Source organism: Desmodus rotundus, chromosome 13, assembly GCF_022682495.2.
Source record: "Desmodus rotundus isolate HL8 chromosome 13, HLdesRot8A.1, whole genome shotgun sequence".
Classification (NCBI taxonomy): Eukaryota; Metazoa; Chordata; class Mammalia; order Chiroptera; family Phyllostomidae; genus Desmodus; species Desmodus rotundus.
The window spans coordinates 12,376,072-12,395,029 of record NC_071399.1 but is presented as its reverse complement, the minus strand read 5'-3'; the positions used below and the strand labels follow the sequence as shown (position 1 = coordinate 12,395,029).

At 35.9% G+C, this 18,958-nt stretch overlaps 1 protein-coding gene across 3 annotated transcripts in view; it reads left to right on the top strand.

Annotated features, from left to right (window-relative positions):
- MICU3 (mitochondrial calcium uptake family member 3) overlaps positions 1–17,288 on the top strand; it is a 72,418-nt gene extending 55,130 nt beyond the window's left edge. The window contains exons 9-14 of one of the 3 annotated variants that reach the window (XM_053916458.2): positions 4,784–4,884; positions 5,290–5,461; positions 9,367–9,475; positions 11,595–11,752; positions 12,785–12,853; positions 14,525–17,288. In XM_053916458.2, coding sequence (XP_053772433.1) covers positions 4,784–4,884; positions 5,290–5,461; positions 9,367–9,475; positions 11,595–11,752; positions 12,785–12,853 — 609 coding nt within the window. In that variant the 3' untranslated portion in view covers positions 14,525–17,288. The remainder of the gene's footprint in view (positions 1–4,783; positions 4,885–5,289; positions 5,462–9,366; positions 9,476–11,594; positions 11,753–12,784; positions 12,854–14,524) is intronic. The other 2 variants (XM_053916457.2, XM_053916456.2) reach the window with 2 other exon arrangements.
- The last annotated feature ends 1,670 nt before the right edge of the window (positions 17,289–18,958 follow it).

Sequence of the window (18,958 nt, the reverse complement as noted above, 5' to 3'; positions counted from 1 at the left end):
AACTCTGCTAGAAATTTTCACAATTAGAGGCAATCTGTTAATGAGATGTTGAGTTTAATTTAAATCCTGGGAGGTTTAATATCAGAGGACCAGTCAGCTCTTACATATGCCTAGAGATTATAAATGATTAGAAGACACTTTGAAGATGTTTAGCACCTGCCAGGGCCTGCTGGAGCTAGCTTTTTGGCTTCCCACAGCCAATTCTGTACATTTCTTCCCAGCTCACCATTCTGTTAAATCCCATCAGTCTCTTGAAAGTGTCCATGATAGGAATATTAATATGATAGAAATTGGCAAATGCTACAAATCAGCCGTTTTCTCCAGGAGAGCCAGTTTACTAGCGCACTATTGGCTGTGGTCAATGTATACTATAATCATAAGCTGCTAAATTAATTAATGAATTAAATTGATTCAAACATCATGAAAGTTTGAATGGGGAAGAGAAAAGAGAAAAGAAAAAGAAGAAAAGAAAACAAAACTGTTATTGTATTCCAAAGAAAATAATTATTTGGGAATTATCTTTGTTTCCAAACCCCCTCACATGAGAGAGGGTAATTGAGAATTAACTATAGTTAAGTGACAACTCATTCTAACTCCTTATGGGTTATGACTAATGCCAGTGTAACATTGAATTGTATCAGTACTTCAGGATTTAAATTGGTTCAGAAAGAAAGCTTAGAAATCTATTTGTATTTTGTTGTTACTTATACATTTAAAAATGTAAATATTGAGATAAGCACTTTTCTCTAAATATTGTAGATAAATTTGAGATTAGCCTCTCATATTCTTATTCCAGAGCTTTTTCTAACAATAGATGTTTTTCAACTAGAGTAAAACCATACTATAATGGAAATTTGAATATGCCACAGCCAGCGTCAATTTCTAACCAAAACAATATAAATTGATGGCATAATACAAGCCTCTCTCAGACAGTTGTTGAATACATTCAGAGCACTAGAATTATAAAAACCATTTTGAGTTTTATAGATAAACTAAAATTTTTTGTTTGTTCTATACTTTACTTGTCCTTAATAAATTTCAGTAAATCATTCAGAACCTTCACCAACAAATCAAGAGTTTGATGATTTCTTGATGATTTCTATCCAGCCCTTGAATAGAGCTTGATAAGATTATCACATTGTAATAAATAAAAATGTGTTGAAAGAATATCCTTAAAACCCTTCAATTGTTTGACAAATTTTTATTTCATGCATATTTACTAATTTATTGCATTTTTTGATGAAATTCACAGTACATTTAAATCAAAACAGTTAGATAGTGGCTTTTCGCATAAACGACCCACGGGTTCTTTTGTGGCAGTTTCTTGCTTTGTTATGAAAACACCTGAATTCATTTTATTTTAACAATGAGCACAAGAATCAAAGGGATAAAGTCTCTATTTTTGTCTCAACCCGCCTGTGATGTGAGTTATATAACACTGTCAGGGTACCGGGGACTCTGGTGTGGTTTTCAGTGACTCCCAACACTACTCTGTTTCATCGAGGGAGGGGCGAGTTTTCACCCATTCCATTTTCTATTTTTTTTCCTCTAATGTCAAACTTTTTCTTATGCCTCTTTGGGTCTGGATTATCTGGATAAGTGCAACCCAAGTCTAATAAGATTTTGATGATGAAAGACTGTAAATGAAGATCTGCTCAGCTCAGCGGGCCTGAGAAAAACTGGCTGAATGAGGTCATTATTTAAACCCGTGTAAAACAAAGCCAGCTTATTTCAGTGTATTATGCCTTGAGGTAAAGCACATCACTAGCGAAGGCATTCATTATTTTGTTATCTGAGTTTGCTAAGTTTTGGTATTCCCGTAACCTCTCATTTTAAGGCTTTTTTTTTTCCCCCAGATCTATGTAACATACATGGGTGGCTTTAATAACAAAAAAGTAAAAGTATACCATGTAAAAATCTTTTTTATTTTTTGACAGTAAGCTTCAACATTATTATCTTCTCTATCTTGTCTGGCCCTTTTTTAATTTCTTGAAATACATTGATTTGGCCAAAATAGTGATAGCTAGCATTTACTGGCCACGTACAACACACCAGTTATAGCGCTAAATGATTTGCACGGGTTACCAAGTGCTCACAACTGTCCTTTAGAGTAGATACTATTTATTATTCCTGAGGATAATCATATCCTCGGAGACATTAACTTCCCCAAGGTCACATAACTATAATGAAGAAAGTCAGGAGGACTCAAAGCCAGATCCTGACTCTTGAGCTTATCATACTTGTTCACCACACTACTGCTTATTTGTGAAATGAGCAACTTTTTCTAAAACACCATCCCTTCTCTTATCTACTTTGTCCTTCCCCCACTTTCCATTCCTCTAGCTTCTAGATGGACACCCCAGTTCCTCATGCTGACTTCTGGTTGGCTAGAGCCCTCACTCTTGCGCTCCATTTAGGCATGCCTTCTCAAATATGTCCTTCCCCTAGTCGTTTAAGCCGTTCCATGGATAATGAACTGATTAGACTTGATTGTATACAATCACACAAGAATGTATATAATTAACATTGGATCCCCCCCACCAAGGTCTTATGCCTTTTTTCAAAGCATCTTATGACTGCCAATAAGAACATTTTTATATTTCTTTTACATTCATATTCTCATTTTATTCTTAAAATTGTTATAGATAGGGTTATTCCCATTTTACAGGTAAGATAGATAAAGGTCAAAAAGTCATTGAACCCAAGTGTTCTAATTTTACATCCTGCTGTTTCCATTCCACCAGTCTGCCTCCTCAACCTAAAGCTACTGATGAAGGTAGCAGTGCCTTTTGGACACTACTCAAAATTACCCCAGTGACTGTCATGTACAGAGCCCTGGAAAGCTGATACCACTAATACACCTCAACATCCATAGTAGGCTTGTTCAGGAAGGTATATTTAAAACATAGCATGTGACACCTGATTTCCTGGCTGTGTTATTTTCCTCCTAGCAAGCAGATCTTCAAAGAAGTTGGTTATATTGTAGGGAACTTCTTGTTTATTGCAACTTCTGAGAATACTTAGAACTTGTCAACAAACTAAACTAAGAAATAGTAGAGATCTTCTGAATTTTAACCAATTATAAGGAGGTTATACACCAGAGATTATTTTAAAAACTTAAACTAAATTATTTAAATATAAAGAGACTAGATGATTACTAAGAATTTCAACAATTTTAGATAATTTAAAGCAAAAGATGTCCTACATGTTGGCGTTTTTAAGAGAGATGTGAATAATCAATGTAGTAGAGAGATCACTTTAGAAAAAGTGTCATGGATTTAAAGAGGACATGTGGGAGGGGAAGGGACCACCATACTAGTTAAAATAATATTTGGTTTAGGGAGAAATGAAATAAAGATCCCATAAATGTTATGAAGGATAAAATAGCTATCTTCGTGGAAGATAGGAAAGAGGGCTATGAGGAATCAAAAGATACCATCTGATTTCACTCCAGTGGAATCTAATGAACAAACTGAACAAGCAAAATAGCGACTAACTCGTGGATAGAGAGCAGGATGACAGCTAAGGTGGAGGGAGGTTAGAGGGTGGAGGAACAGAGCAAAAAGGAGAAAGGACTCACAGACACAGACAGCAGCCTGGTGATTGCAGCGCAGGGAGGGGGCATAAGGGTACTAAGTGGTAATGGAAAAAATACAATAGAATTTTTTTTTAATATAAAAGAAAGATACCAAAATTTAGAGTGTGGGAGAGGAGAAAACAACTGATCCTTTATAGAGAAGTATATGCTTTCTATTATATTTTTTATGGAGTACTTATTGTCAGAATTCTGGCCAAGAAGTAATACATTTCATATATGTATTAATAGAGAAAGTGGTAGTTATTATTTGACCTCTTAATTTTCTTGTATTTCCAGGATAATATATGAGAGGGGTACAATTATGTGAAATTTATCATGTTTTACCTGAGTTTTTAAGATAGGAGTCGATGGCCAAATGAAGAAGGAAGAGAAGAAAAAGAAGGAAGGGAAAATATAGGGAGGGAGGGTGGTGGGAAGGGGAAAGAAAGGAAAAACCTATAAAGCTACATAAAAAGAATGAATGAAGATTTCCCATAGGTCACCGAACTTTATAAGGACTATAATTAACTTATTTTAAGAATATACTTGTTGGAACTTAGTTTATCAAGTTGAGTGGGAAAGGAAAAACCCTCTGGAATTTTTCAAAAAATAATGTAAGACTTGTTTTGAAAACAATTATAGATGATGTAAATTCCAAGGTAATTCTACTGTAGTTTCTCTTTCAAAATATAAGTACCATAAATATGCAATACAATAAAAACCTCATGGGTAAAGGAAGTTATTTTGTAGAGCTTGAGACCATTCCTTTGTCAGCCCCATATGTTCAATAAATCTGAAGAATTCGCCTCATTTGAACATCTTAAAAAAAGTATTTTCAAGTTGAATAAGAAAATCTATACTACAAATTACTTAAGTAAAAATAAAATAGATGATTACTGAAGGAGTTCAACTGTTTTAGATAATTTAAAATATAGATACCCTATATGCATCATTTGAGGTAGAAAACTTCCTAAAATATATCATCGTATTTTAAAAATTTTTTGAGGATAAAGATAGATTTTGTTCATAAGTCTAATATCAAACTTCATTTTAACTGTAATGACATTTATTAATATGCTTTTCATTCTAATATTAGTATAGTTGTATTTTAGATACTTATATGTTGGTAAAATTCCTTGGGGATATCGGGCATCCCTGTTCTGTTTGTTTTTTGCAGCTAACCTTTAAATTGTAATTTTTTTAAAGCGTGCTGATGACATTACAAGTTTAGTAACAGATACTACACTTCTTGTGCACTTTTTTGGAAAAAAAGGAAGAGCCGAGCTGAACTTTGAAGATTTTTATAGGTGAGCTTAATTGTTGTATTTGTATTGAAGAAAATGTTAACGTGCTAAAGTCAGAAAGGTCTTTAGGGTCATCTGGCGCAGGGATACCTCTTTGCTGTTTCCGTCCACCTTAACAAACGTCCACTTCCAGCAGTACCTGTAGGCCAGCGGTTTTATTGCTAAGTCTAGGAGGAAGTTACTGAATGATAAAGAAGGTCTGGATGTCTGGACCACTGTTTCCTGTGCACTCAGAAACCCTGCAGCAGGCACTGGCCACTACACACAGTTGTGTCCTCATGGCCCTGCAGGGTGCTGCGGTGATGCCCATTTGACAGATGAAGAGGCCAGAGCCCTGAGGGGCTGCGTACCATCTGTTTCCTTCTCTCTTCATTTATCTCATTCATTCTTTATGTATTTTTGTCATAGATTCATGGATAACCTTCAAACAGAAGTTCTAGAAATAGAATTCCTTTCCTACTCTAATGGGATGAATACTATCAGTGAAGAAGACTTTGCTCATATTCTTTTACGATATACAAATGTGGAAAATACGTCGGTATTTTTGGAAAATGTGCGCTACAGTATACCTGAAGAAAAGGTATCTAATCCCCCATATATATGTCGTTACCTATATCATTATCTTGTTATTATATAAGTTGATAAAATATACTGTCCTTTTTTCTTTTTCTCATCTGTGGATTGATACATACTTTGCATATATTTCATTTTTTCCCTATGTATTCTAAGCATTCTGGCTAAATATTAAAAATTCATCAATTTAAAATTCTGGGTAGATATTCATATTTTCCTCAGGTATACTAAAAACCATGAAGGTTAATTGTTTTACTCAGATTATGAATATCATTTTTCAAGAGAATTCTGGTGAGCTGTATGCTTTGACTACTACATACACATCAGCTCATCTGAAGCAGTTGATGTTGACATCACTTCAGTCACACTTTATGCATTTCTATAATATTCGTAGTAAAAGGTCACTTGAAGTTGGCCATTGATGAGTGAGTGATCTTATCAGCAGTCGAAGTGAGGTTTTTCAAAGACTTTGGATGGCATGAACGGTTAAGAACCTGGAACAACTGACTGTCTGTTTGTCTAGTAGCAAGTGCTTTGTCGGCAGTTCTGAGCAGTTGTGCATTATCTAGTGGTCTTTGAATGCATCATTGCAACCAAATAGAACTGGTGTTACAAGTACCCCTTCAAGCATGGGGTGTTTGGGATATATTGCCTTCTATTTGTGTTTGTACAAGGATCAAGTTCATCTGTCCAAGAAAAACTTGCAAATAGCTTGTCTTTGTTTAAAATGGATACAGGATGACAGCGCTAACAATTGTCCATGTCCCCTGAGGAATGAGAAAAAAGGCCTCACTGCATTTGGCCATTAATTTTACATCATCTTGTGATTAGGAGTCTTTTATCTGTATTACATGTTGAGCTGAATTTTTCTGATTCATAAACACTTCCCTAGTAAAAAAGTATTGGAAGTTGAGCTATGTAAAACTATTAGGGTATTTTTAGGGCCTTAAAGAATCTGCCTTTTTTATTCTTTCATCTTATGGAAACTTACAGAAATCTGTAACTCAAAAAGTTGAATTCCAGGGTGAAAAGTGCAGGAGATCTCTTTGTATTGTTTTTGGAACTATTTTTCTCATTTAAATTGTTTCAAAATAAAAGTTTTAGGTTAAATTCAGCTTCTTTTTTATTTCTTAATTTTTTATTGTTGTTCAGTTACAGTTGTCCCCATTTTGCCCCATTACTCTCCCCTGTTCTACCCACCCCCACCTCCCACATTCAGTCCTCCCCCCACCTCCCACATTCAGTCCTCCCCCACCTCCCACATTCAGTCCTCCCCCCACCTCCCACATTCAGTCCTCCCCCACCTCCCACATTCAGTCCTCCCCCCACCTCCCACATTCAGTCCTCCCCGCCATGGTCTCTGTCCCTGGGTCCTTCATACATGTTCCTTGACGACCCTTCCCCTTCTTTGCCCTGTTATCCCCTCCCCCACCCCTCTGGTCACTGTCAGCTTGTTCTTTATTTCCATGTCTCCAGTTCCTTTTTGCTCATTTGTATGTTTTATTCATTAGGTTCCACGTTAGGTGAGATCATATGGTATTTGTCTTTCACTGACTGGCTCATTTTATTTAGCATAACACTCTCCAGAGTTCCTTCTTATTTGGAGTTTTGGTACATAAAGAATTCTTGGTTGACAGATTTTGTCTTTCAGCAACTGAAGTATCCTGCTCACTTCTGGCCTCCATGGTTTCTGACGAGAAATCAGCTCTTAGTCTTATTGGGGATCCTCTTTATGTGAAGAGTCACTTTTCTCCTACTGCTTTCAAGATTATCTTCGGCTTTGGCTTTTGACAGTTTGAGTGTAATGTGTCATCATGTGGGTCTCCTTCATTTCTTGTATTTGGAGTTTGCTGAGCTTCTTGGATGTGTAAAATCACATATTTCATCAAATTTGTGAGGTTTTCAACCATTACTTATCTAACTGTTCCTTCTGCCTCTCTCTCTCTTTTCCTTCTGGAAGTCCAATAAGGCATATACTGGTACACGGGATGGGATCCCCAGGCCCCTTAGGGTCTGTTCACTTTTCTTCATTCTTTTTTCTTCTCCTCAGGCTGAGTAATTTCAGTTTTCCTAATTTCAGTTCACTGTTTCTTTCTTCTTTTGGCTCAGATCTGCTTTTGAATGTCACTAGCCAGTTTTTCATTTCAGGTATTGTATTTTTCAGCTCCAGAATTTTTTTTGGTTTCTTGTTTTACAATTTCTCTTCCTTTATTTTATCCACACATGGTTTTCCTGATTTCCTTTAGTTCTTTGTCCATGGTTTCCTTTAGCTTTTTTGAGGATATTTAAAACTGTGTATTTAAAGTTTTTGGTTTTTAGTCCAGTCTGGGCTTCCTCAGAGTTGATTTCTACTGACTTATTTTTTCCTGTGAACTTTTCTAATTCTTTGTATGTATTGTAATTTTTGCTAAAAACTAAACATTTTGAATATTATAATGTAGTAACCCTGGAAATCAGAGTCCCCCCGGCAGTTGTTCATGTGTATTCTCTGTCACGTGCAGTCACTAAAGGTTCTGTTCCACTGTCCGAGTGCTTAACCAGAGAACTGATAGAGATTTCCTTAGATGCCCCAAAGCAGAAAGAAAAAAATATAGTACTCTCCCTGAAAGTATTGACATTTTTGTTTGCACTTTGCTTAAAAATATTTCATCCTCCTGGTTTTCACTTTCACCAGTGTTAGAACCCCGACACAGACACTGTTGCTGGCAGCTGGTGGCAGCATGAGCTGACTCAGAGCCAGAGCTGTGACCAGGTTTCCTGGCGACCAGTCTTCCCCATCAGCACCAGCCCCTTCTGGCCCCATGTCCCTAACTGAGTTCTTGTCTGCAGAACATGGCAAGTGGGACTGGGTCACAAAGCGGAGTTCAGGTTTGGAATAGCCAGTCCTGAATATAAAGAGAGAGAAAGGAAAAAATGTGAAGAGAAAAGACACGGAGGATTTTCCTTGCAAATAAAGAGGGATTATAATTGAAGTGGAAATAATGTATACCAAGATTTGTTCTTATTATTTTGATAAAAAATACTATTTTGATAATAATCCCTTAATCAGTAGTTGGCTTATATGAAAGTAGACTCCCTGTGCCCCTCCGTTCAGGTCAGGAATCGGTAAGCCTAAGTAAGCTCTTGGCCCTCTGCTCTTTTCGGTCTACTTTTCCTTTCAATTACTAATTTTACTGGGAATGTGTTAATTAAATGCAGCTCTTCATGGCCACATTTGTATCATCTGAGGTATATGGTGCTTACTTTAAATAACTTTCCTGTTTAAGGCCAGTAATAGCAGTGGCAGTAATGGCAATTTATGTGAAGGACATCCCAGAGTCCTTTCTGTGATCCCACATGGGCCCCGAGGTGGGCCTCCCAGAGCCGCAGCTGTGCGGCCACGGTGCGTCCTCCTGCTGCCCTGGGGTGGCCCGGCAGGGACAAGGGGACGTGTGCTGCTATCAGCTGAGTTTGCTTTTGCTCTGTCCTTGTAAAGACGTTAATGACCATAATATAATGCTGAATTGTACTTGAGGAGTACATGTACAGGGGACATTATTTTAGGTGGTTTTCTTTAACTCTTTTTTTCTTCATCATCATATTTACTTAGAGGGTTTAAACAATTCAGGCCTGAAATATAGTTTTCAAAACTGAAGATTTTGTATCCATTTTTATTGTAGCAAGTTTTTGGAACTTCATGCTGATAGGACGGTATTTTTAAAATATTTTCACCTAACGTTGCCAGCAACAGCATCACTGCGCAATAGGAGAAAACCTGAGTGAATTTTACACTGCATTGGAGAAAGGCTCAGAATGCGCCGTGGAAATGTTTACTTGCGTGTGCTTCATCCATTTGTTTTAGTAAGTGTAGGTAACTTACTTTAATAAATTTGGCAATACTAAAATGTATTTACTTATATTCTCACAATATAGGGCATCACATTTGATGAATTCAGGTCATTTTTCCAGTTTTTGAACAACCTAGAAGATTTTGCAATAGCCTTGAATATGTATAACTTTGCAAGTCGTTCTATAGGGCAAGGTAAGTAACAATCTTTCAAAAATTAGAAGCACATACTAACCCTGCATTGTTCTAAGGACTTCGACGGCAAGTTAATCAGATATATCATAGTAGCCACCAACTTGCCTGGAAGTTTGTTGTGCACTTCGATGGCCAGTCCGTTTTCCCTAAGCACAGCTTAGGGAAATGTGCTAAACTTTCATATTAACAATACAATATACGGATGACGTATTACAGAACCGTACACCTGAAACCTATGTAATTTTATTAACCAATGTCACCCCAATAAATTCAATAAATACAAGTATAAAAATAAAATTTATTATCATAAATAATAAATTCACATTATTATTACGGGGAAGAGTTAAAGATGTCTGTGAAAGTGCAAAGAGAGCAAACCGCATGGCCCCTCAGGAGCACTGAAGGGTGTGTGTACTTACAGAAAAGCCAGCTGGTTACGCCTCGGGCATCGTCATAGGATGACACGTGTATAACCCACAGTCCCTGCTGGCTCAGAAGCCTGAATTTTGTTAACAGAGTCCCCTCTGAGCTGTGTACCTGCATTAGCTGCATTTTAAGAATGATATATAAAGTCGAATGTCAGTTTTGCTTAATTTACAAAGAAATACAGCTGTCACAGAACTCAATGTTAACCTCAGGACCAGCTCTTTCCTTTCCGGTAGGTAGATCACCAAGTCAAGTCCTTCTTCTAGGGTTCTGTGGCTATGACTACTTCGCCTTCTTCCCTCAGGGCAGTGTCCTTTTTAGATACTCATGCCACACGAGGACTTCCTGCTCATGTCTGTAAGGTCATTGGACCCATGTCTGCCATCCCCTAAAAAATGCCATTTCCCAAATGTAATCTGAGGGGATGGTTTTGTCATTTTATTGCCAAGTTCTAGGGAGAAGCCCAACTGCAGCCCCTAAATCCTAATGCTAATTAATTATCTCTCTTCCAAAAGCACAGAGATTGAATCCCTCACATGGCTTCATTCATTTCTTCATTGAGGAAGAGACACCTGAAAATTTGTCATACTTTACCCTTTGCCTAGTCTAGAATTTCAAATAGGGCATCTTCTCAACTCAACCCATTTTAGTGGTTTAAGACCCAAACCTTTGGGAACCCTGCCTTCCCAGACCAGCGTTCACCACCATAGTAAACCTGCCCATCAGCCACAAAAGGAAAACGAGTCTGCTTGCCTGGTCCAGAATGCACAGTCGTTCTCTCACTTCGTGCAGGTGGGGAATGGGAAAAATCAATTGTGTCCTCTTGCAGGTAGTAGGAATGTCTCTCTCTCTCCCTTTCCCGTTGCCACTACTAGCACATTAATTCAGAGCTGGTATCCCTGCCAATACCCACTTTCCTCTCCAGTGTTTCCTAGACAACTCACAGAGTAATCTTTCCAAAACACAGATTATTAACCTTTCTGTGGCATGGCTGCTGTGGAAAACTTCAGCTCCCCAACTGCCTGTGAAGGATGTACAGGTTCCTCAGCACAGGCCTTGTACGGGGCTCCTCCAGCTCCTCCCTGTCCAGACTGCTCATTGTTTTCTGAATGTGCGTCATCTACCTCCTGCTCCCTCCGCGCCTTCGTTCATGTCGACTCATCTGTCATTCTCTCATCCCCAAGCTGAAGTCTTCTATCCTTCAGGGCTCAGCTCAGATACAAAGTTGCAGCCTTTGCTACCCACTGCTCTTCTCTCTCCTTTCTCTACTCCACACTGCAGACAGGGACGATCACTCATTTCCAAATTCTCATAGCACTTTGTTGGTACTTTTGTGTGGTCCTGTGTAATGGTTATTTGGGCAGGTATCTCATCTCCCATCAGAACTGTAAGTTTCTGGAGAACTTACTCATCTTAATAACCTCTAAAGTATCTGTTGCTGATAGTAGGTGCTCATTAAATATTCATGGAATATGATTGCATTATTAAACTAAGATATACTTATTCTTGGCCCTTTATATTAAAACTGCAAATTATTTTTGTTCCCTAAAAGATAACACAATTAATGAAAAGTCATGTTACATAAGATCATGACCATATTTATAAAAGAACTTTTTAATAACCTTTCTAGTAATTAAGGTGTATTATAAAAATAATGTTAATGATTTACTCCTTTTCTGTAACATTTATCCAGATGAATTTAAGCGTGCTGTCTACGTAGCCACTGGCCTCAAACTTTCACCACATTTAGTGAACACAGTCTTCAAGATTTTTGACGTTGACAAAGATGATCAATTAAGTTATAAAGAATTTATTGGAATTATGAAAGACAGACTCCATAGAGGATTCCGGGTAAGCCTATAAATTTCAAGCCTATGAATACTGTTTTTTTAAGCTGAAAGAAAAAAATCCATCTAAGTTTCAGAAACAATTTATATAAGTTTTTAAGGATGTAAACATGAAATGTTATATTTGAAAGAAAAGTGTAAGGCCCTACCTACTTTCAAAAGTAAGTTGAGGTGATAAAAGGTAATGCTTTTTTAAAATATAAAATCCATTTGAATTTTAATAACATTTTCATATTCAAGCAGTTTAATGTCTTTTTCATCCCAATTTGTGGAGAGAAGTGTTGCCAAATATTTTTGGCTAATTCATTCTGCACACTGGCCCGCAGACTTGTCAGTGTACAAGGAAATATCACTATTTCTCATTTGATATGATGCGGGTTTCCACTAGGCATCTGGAGGTGCGTAAGTCACTGCATATTCAGTACTTTTTCTGTCTCGTGAGCCACTCATTACTTTACACTGCAAAGTAATTATGAGGAATTCAATGACCTTTTCTCAGAAACATGTTTTAAAGAATGAAATGTAGTGTGAGTCACTAAGTGTTTACGTATCTAACATATTTGTGGATGGGGTCACAAATGGAAAAAGAAAAAAAAATCTGTTAACAGCTAGAATATGCAGCCCTCCCTCTTTAGTAAGAATACCCCTAAGCATTATACATTTAAAAAGAGAAAACGTTATGTATGTAAAAAGTCAGTATTCATCTTAGACAGTGTTTTTAAAGATCTTTAATTAGAGTTTTTAAAATCCAGGCAGTCTTGGTAAAGATACTGTGTACTTAACTGCCCCCTAGTGGTTAGTTGTTAACATTTGTGATGATGGCTCAAATACCTTTCAAGGGCATGTATTGAAAATCATCTTTTCTTCTTCAAACATTTTAGAGTAGCAAGATCAAATTAAGATATAAAATATGATGTAAACCTCTGACACTATATTTCTCACTTAGGTGTTGTATTTCTTTTTTCTTTATTTAGTGCATACCTGTAACCCCATAAATTTTATTTACATTTGCATTTTTTAATCCTCTCTTCCACAGGGTTACAAAACAGTTCAGAAATATCCCACTTTCAAATCCTGTCTGAAGAAGGAGCTTCATAGCAGATAAGTACGTTAGCTTCTCTGTCTAAAATTGTTCAGTAACAGTAACAAAAGGGCCATAAATTATTTTTCTGCTATGATATTTAGGAAATAGCTTAGAGAACTACAACATATTTTTAATTTTTAGAAACATTAATTCAGTTTAAGAATTACTTTTTAAATGATTTTATTTTAGATCAGTAATTCAGTTCAAGAATTAGTCATTATAACAAAGCACTACTTTGCCACTATTAAGTTGTGATCTAAAAATAAACTGGGTAGAATACTCATCCAGCTGGAATTCTCTTGGAATGTCTTGATTGAAAATTTTTCTGTTTAACCTGCAGTTTTGTATCCAGGTAGATACAAAATAATAACTTCAGACTGGGCTTTTATAATCTAGATTGTTAACATCTAAGGGATATTTATTACAATTTTTTAGGACTATGATTCCAAACATCTGCTACAATAATGGCACCTAATGTTTGCAGTGTTAGTTTAGGTGCGTGACACTGTATGGGGTGTCCTTCCCCATGTAGAATCGCATTTCACCCTCACAGGTGTCCCATTTACCAGCCGGGGAAACAGAGGCCCACAGCGTCATTTGCCCAGCAGGCTCTAGTGAGCCACACACAGGTTTGAGCATCATTCTGTCTGATGGCAAATCCATCTTATCTGTTATTTTTTAAACTATCACTGGAGAGCGCCATCAGTGAGGAAGACCTGTTCAATTTGATTCAACCCAAAGAAAAGTCTCAGACTTGCTGCTGATCTCCAAAATGAGGGTTTTGTGTCTCCGTTTCTCTTCTAAAAGTCAACTGTACCTATAAAATTTTGGCCAGTTGTGGGTGGGTTCCAGTTAGGTCTCTATTTGAAGGTTTTATTCATTCATATGTGCTTACAAATGTATACTTCTTGCTGTTTTCCTCAAGCTTGAAACATTTATGTTTGTATATAGCAGTATTGCCAAAGAGATTCCAAGGGATATCAATGCATATTATTCTTTAAAAAAAGTTTCATCCAATAAGTTATAGAAATATAATAAACATAGTTAAAGAGGTTCCTTCCCTCTTAGAACTTACAGGATCTTATTATGCTACCATGTATGTGTCTCTTTAAAAGGAAACAGCAGTATTCCGTATTTTGCAAAGTAGCTTTGAGACCTAACGTTTTGTGGAACCCATCTCGGGAGATGCTGGTCTAAAATGTTCGGTGGCAAGCGGGCTTATGTATTTGCCTAAGGTGATAGCTGTTTTGATTGAGCAAACAAAAGGTCTTCCTAATCTCTAATTTAAAGAACTTGATACTGGCCTGTAAGAACTTTAAGTATTAAGAAAAAAAAAAAGTAGGGCCTTACAATTTATATGTTCATATCGATACTGTTGCCAGCTAACTCGTCACACTGTCACACCGGCACTGTTGATTCTGTGCAGTAGTACAAAGAGCCGTGGATACAAGTGACTACACTTACTATAGACCTTCATAAGACTGACGGTTAGACCAGTTACTACACAGAGCACTGAACTTTTAAATTAAAGGCAGTATTTTATGATTAAGTCTTTTGATCCTTATATTTTCTGTTGGGTATTTTTATTATGTACCTTACTGTTTCATATTATCAGAATACTATTTGATTAATACCATCACCTGAATTTCATTCTAAATAAATACTGCTTTTATATGTATATTTTTTAATTAGGTACCTGTGAAGCAAAGTTTAAAGGATTGTCTACATGACAAATGCAAGAAGCAAACATTTCAGAGAACAGAAGCAGGTCTGAGGTCAGAACTTGCAGAAATGAAGGAAAAGGTGAAATGCTAATTACAATTGTTTTCTTGAACTGAATTCTTGAACATAAGACAGATAAAATGCATCTTTTTACTGACTACAAAGGTTATATGTTATCAGGTTAAGCTTTTGCCTTGATTTACTGAACTCTGCACTTTTTCATTCCTTTCAGGAGTATATAGATACTTCCAATGACTTTATATGAATGTATTTTAAGTATTTAAAAATGGATTGGAAATTTGCCTAATTTCAAAATGATGTGTGACTCCTGGAATCTAGATCACTTAAAAATGAACAATGACATATTTTCTTCAGTTTTAGACTGTGAACTTATTTTAAGAAAATGAAGGGCCTTAGAATTGTTAATAAATCCCTATTATTTATTTTTAGTTAGATGGAAAGTGTTTTGAAAAACTAATAGAAATTAAGATACTATACAATATGATGGTTTACATTGTACTTTTAACTTTTAAAAGTACTTAATATACATTGTTTGAATCATATAAAGTTTTTATTTATCAAAGTCAACAGAATGTCTGGTATTCTTTTATGTATACAGTAAAGAAATTTAAGTGTAGATTTCTTTTTCCAAAAAAGTCACGCAGTGATGGTGGAATGGCAGTCGTCGGGGCGGGAGCCACCGTCCTTGTCACTGTTTGACTTGGTGCCGCTCTTGGCGGCAGGCGGCGTGCGTTAGTGACACTAGTGGGAGCAGCACCTCACGGCTCTGTAGCTCACTGCGAGTTGTGAGCGGTGTCTGGAGCACCACACTGAGTACTATAAGAGACTGGCACCAAGTGGTTTAAACACTTAGGTAAATATTAGGTAGGAATTAATATTTTGTTTCTTGCAAAAGGACCACCTGCGAAAGTGATGCCAAATAGTAATAATGAATAATATAATGTCATTCATTACTTCAAAATAATAAAAAAGAAAAACTTTCTATTACAAAATAATAAAGTTAGATTTTCACTTGGAGGAAAATTTGATAGTACTTAAGGGAAATTTGTTCAATTATAAAGTTTCATTTATAAAAGGATACTGTACAAAAGTAGAACAATTAATTTAAATTAATATATTCATGTATTATATGAAGAAGACAGGTTCATTTATCTTCTTTTTCATGATGTATTTAATGTAAATTACATACACTCCAGCTATTACCTTGCTTTTGCTTATGAAAATAAGAAATACTGACTTCGTTTTTATAAGTTATTAAATGTGAAATTGATAGCTGTGCATCAGCCTATTTATAATAGTAATGTTATTTCCAAGAAAAATGTTATTAGCATTTACTATGTATTTGACTTTTTACATTCTTTATCTGATATTATTTATTACATTGATATAGAAATATGATTCATAAATTTGAGGATTCTGTATAGTATAATAATTTCATCTGCTTTCAAGGTGATTCAATTGATTGATATGAAAATGCCTGTCTATTCATTTAACATACCCAGGTCTATTTGCCTTACCTGAACACCCTCAACATTATTTGCTATCTAAAATAATTGAAAAAATGAAATTCACTTTCATCTTTGATTGTAAATTATCTTGCATATGTGGAAAAATTGTCATTTAGAACAGTCCTGTAAATGTACATTAAAAACTAAATTGGCTCATTAAAATTATTTATAATTCTCTTCTCTCGAGATACTATGTATGCAATCTTTATTCTTTATTATGTATCAAAGTGAACGTACATCCATCTCTTTATAAGACTACAGCATAATATCAAAATAGGAATAAATGAAATATTCTAGTTAATTGAAATGAAAAAGAGTGGTACATTACAATGATTCCCTACATGTTATCACTCATGAACTTTACCCCCTAATTAGAATGAGAGAGAAAAAGAACTCATTGTATTGTTGTTTACATCAACTGAAAAAAGTGTAAATGCTTTGGAAACAGTAATGTGCTAAGTACACATGTGCTGTTATTTGCAGCATTTCCTTCTACAAACTGTGCTTTGGACAGATGAAACCATACATGAAATGTTAGTGTCATGCTCTTTACAGAGAGCCCTCGTGATGAAACGTTCGTGGTACTTCTCAGATCATTTAGTAGTAAGAAATTTATTTACCATGAGTTCCAGTTTATTGTTTTTATTATCAAATATAATTGTAAAGCAACCTTGCATTCTTGTATTATCTTAAAATAAATATAACTGCTCTTGAATCAAGCAACTTAGTACTTTGCCTTTATGTATATCTGTGGACTCGGGGCTTTCGGAACAAGGTCAACCCCAGACTTCGGCACTGGTTATTGGTTACCACACCTCCATCGATCTCATGCCTCTGCTGTACAAGTGCATGCCAAGGAAATCAATCTCAACATTTCCGTAGGCAAATCAATCGCAGAGCCAGAGAGCCTCCCAAAATGTGTAATGAGAATTGACATTTGTAGAATGTGGCCATTGGTACTGGGAAGCTTCCACAAAGTTTACATGTGAATTAATGGAGTATCAGCTTTGTTCTACAGAACTGACTTCTTTAATGGCTTAAAATAATTAAGCCAATCCTGGCAGCGGCCCCTTTTGTACTCATGTTGGTTATTTTGTAGGCATCATCTTCTGTAGGTGACTCACTAATTTACCAGTTTTCAAAATACACTAATTATCCTACTTTTTATAGCCATACAATCAGTTAACATTTTTACATATGGCTTTTTCTTCCAAAGGATGTAAAAATATGAATTATGTAATATTCAGTAAGTATAAAATAAAAATTTTTAAGTGATAAGAAAGCATACTGTTTTTTCTTTTTTTTTTTTATTAGTAGCTCATAAAATAATGGTATGGCTTGCAGTCAGTCACATCTTAAATTCTGTGAGATGTTGTTAAGATGAAAATCACTGCAAAGATATAATTCTCTTTACAACTTTATATCTTTATATCACAGTCAGTATTTTTGGCACACATCTGAAAGTGAGGAATGTATCTATAATTGTGCTTATAAGCATATTCATATACAGTGCTCATGGAAAGTAAGATCATTATTATAACAGTTTTCTGGAGAAGATAAATTTTGTCCAGCATTGTAAAGGAAGAGAAGGATATATGTGTATGAGAACTAGAATAGAGAAAGTAAGGAGAGGATGGAAAAGGGATCTGAATGGGTATAGATTTGTAAAATTGGGATTGAATAGACAGTTTTTAGAAAATAAGCTTTCAACAATGCAATAAAGCAATAACGCCTGTCCATCCTTTCACATACCGGGTTGAGAAGACAAAATGTCCCTGAGGTCTGCAGTATGGGTCCGGGTGTGGGGCAGTTGCTGGTGAAGCTGGACATTTGGGTGCCATGTGTTTGGAGGGAAATAGAGAAATATCTCAAAGTTTTGACCTAGAATTTCACTTCTGGGGTTGTAATATCCCAATACAGCATATTTATATGAATGCGCATGTCAAAAATGTACCGATACATTGAAATAGTATGTAACTGTGAGAAAGGACAGAGTCCATTTGTCATGCTGATAGGAGGTGACGTGCACGGTATTTTTATGGGAGCATGGCAAGGCGTGGAAGAGGGTGTGTTATGCTTCTGTCTATGTTCAAACACATTCGCATTGCAAAGAATTATACTTTAATATATCTGTATCAAAGTTATGTGTACAATCTGTTAAGAGAGTTCCGAAGGGTTTAAATAAAATATTGTGTTCCTCTTTCCTCATTTCTGCTTCTCAGAAGTCTTTTAGCAGTATCCTTCATTTTCTGCCTTCGTATTTCAAGATAACATGCTTACACCAATATTTCTTGATTGATTTTATTTTTAGTATATTACTGTTGACTTCCTACAATGGAAGGTGATGATTCAGCTCTATTACACAACCCCCTTCAAGACACACACACACATTTCCCTTTTCCCATCCTTTAAATATAGTTAAGCATAATTCCAGTTAAATCAATTATTATATCATCAATTACTATATTTCCTTCCTTAAACATCTTCTTACTTTCCCTAGAGATAATAATTTTCTTTTTAGTTTGCTTAATTTTTGTGTAGTTCTCATTTATCTATGACTCATCCCCAGACTCATCTCTGTAACTAAATGTATATTGTCAATACATTGTAACATATCAAGTAACACATAAATTTTTATTATAATTTTAGAAATGCCTCCTGGAGCTCTCCGTCTTACTGTCCCATCTCGAATGGCTGTTTTCTAGTCCAAATGCGGAACTGGCATTCCGGGATCTCCCTTCATCTCTTTTGTCCTCCCCTTATCCCAGGTCTTTCTCTTAATTTTCATTTTTTTAAGTGAAGCACAATCCTACATATTTACTGAGAAAGGCTGTTGGGTAAATAAATGTTAGAGATCTAATATGCCTAAAAAATG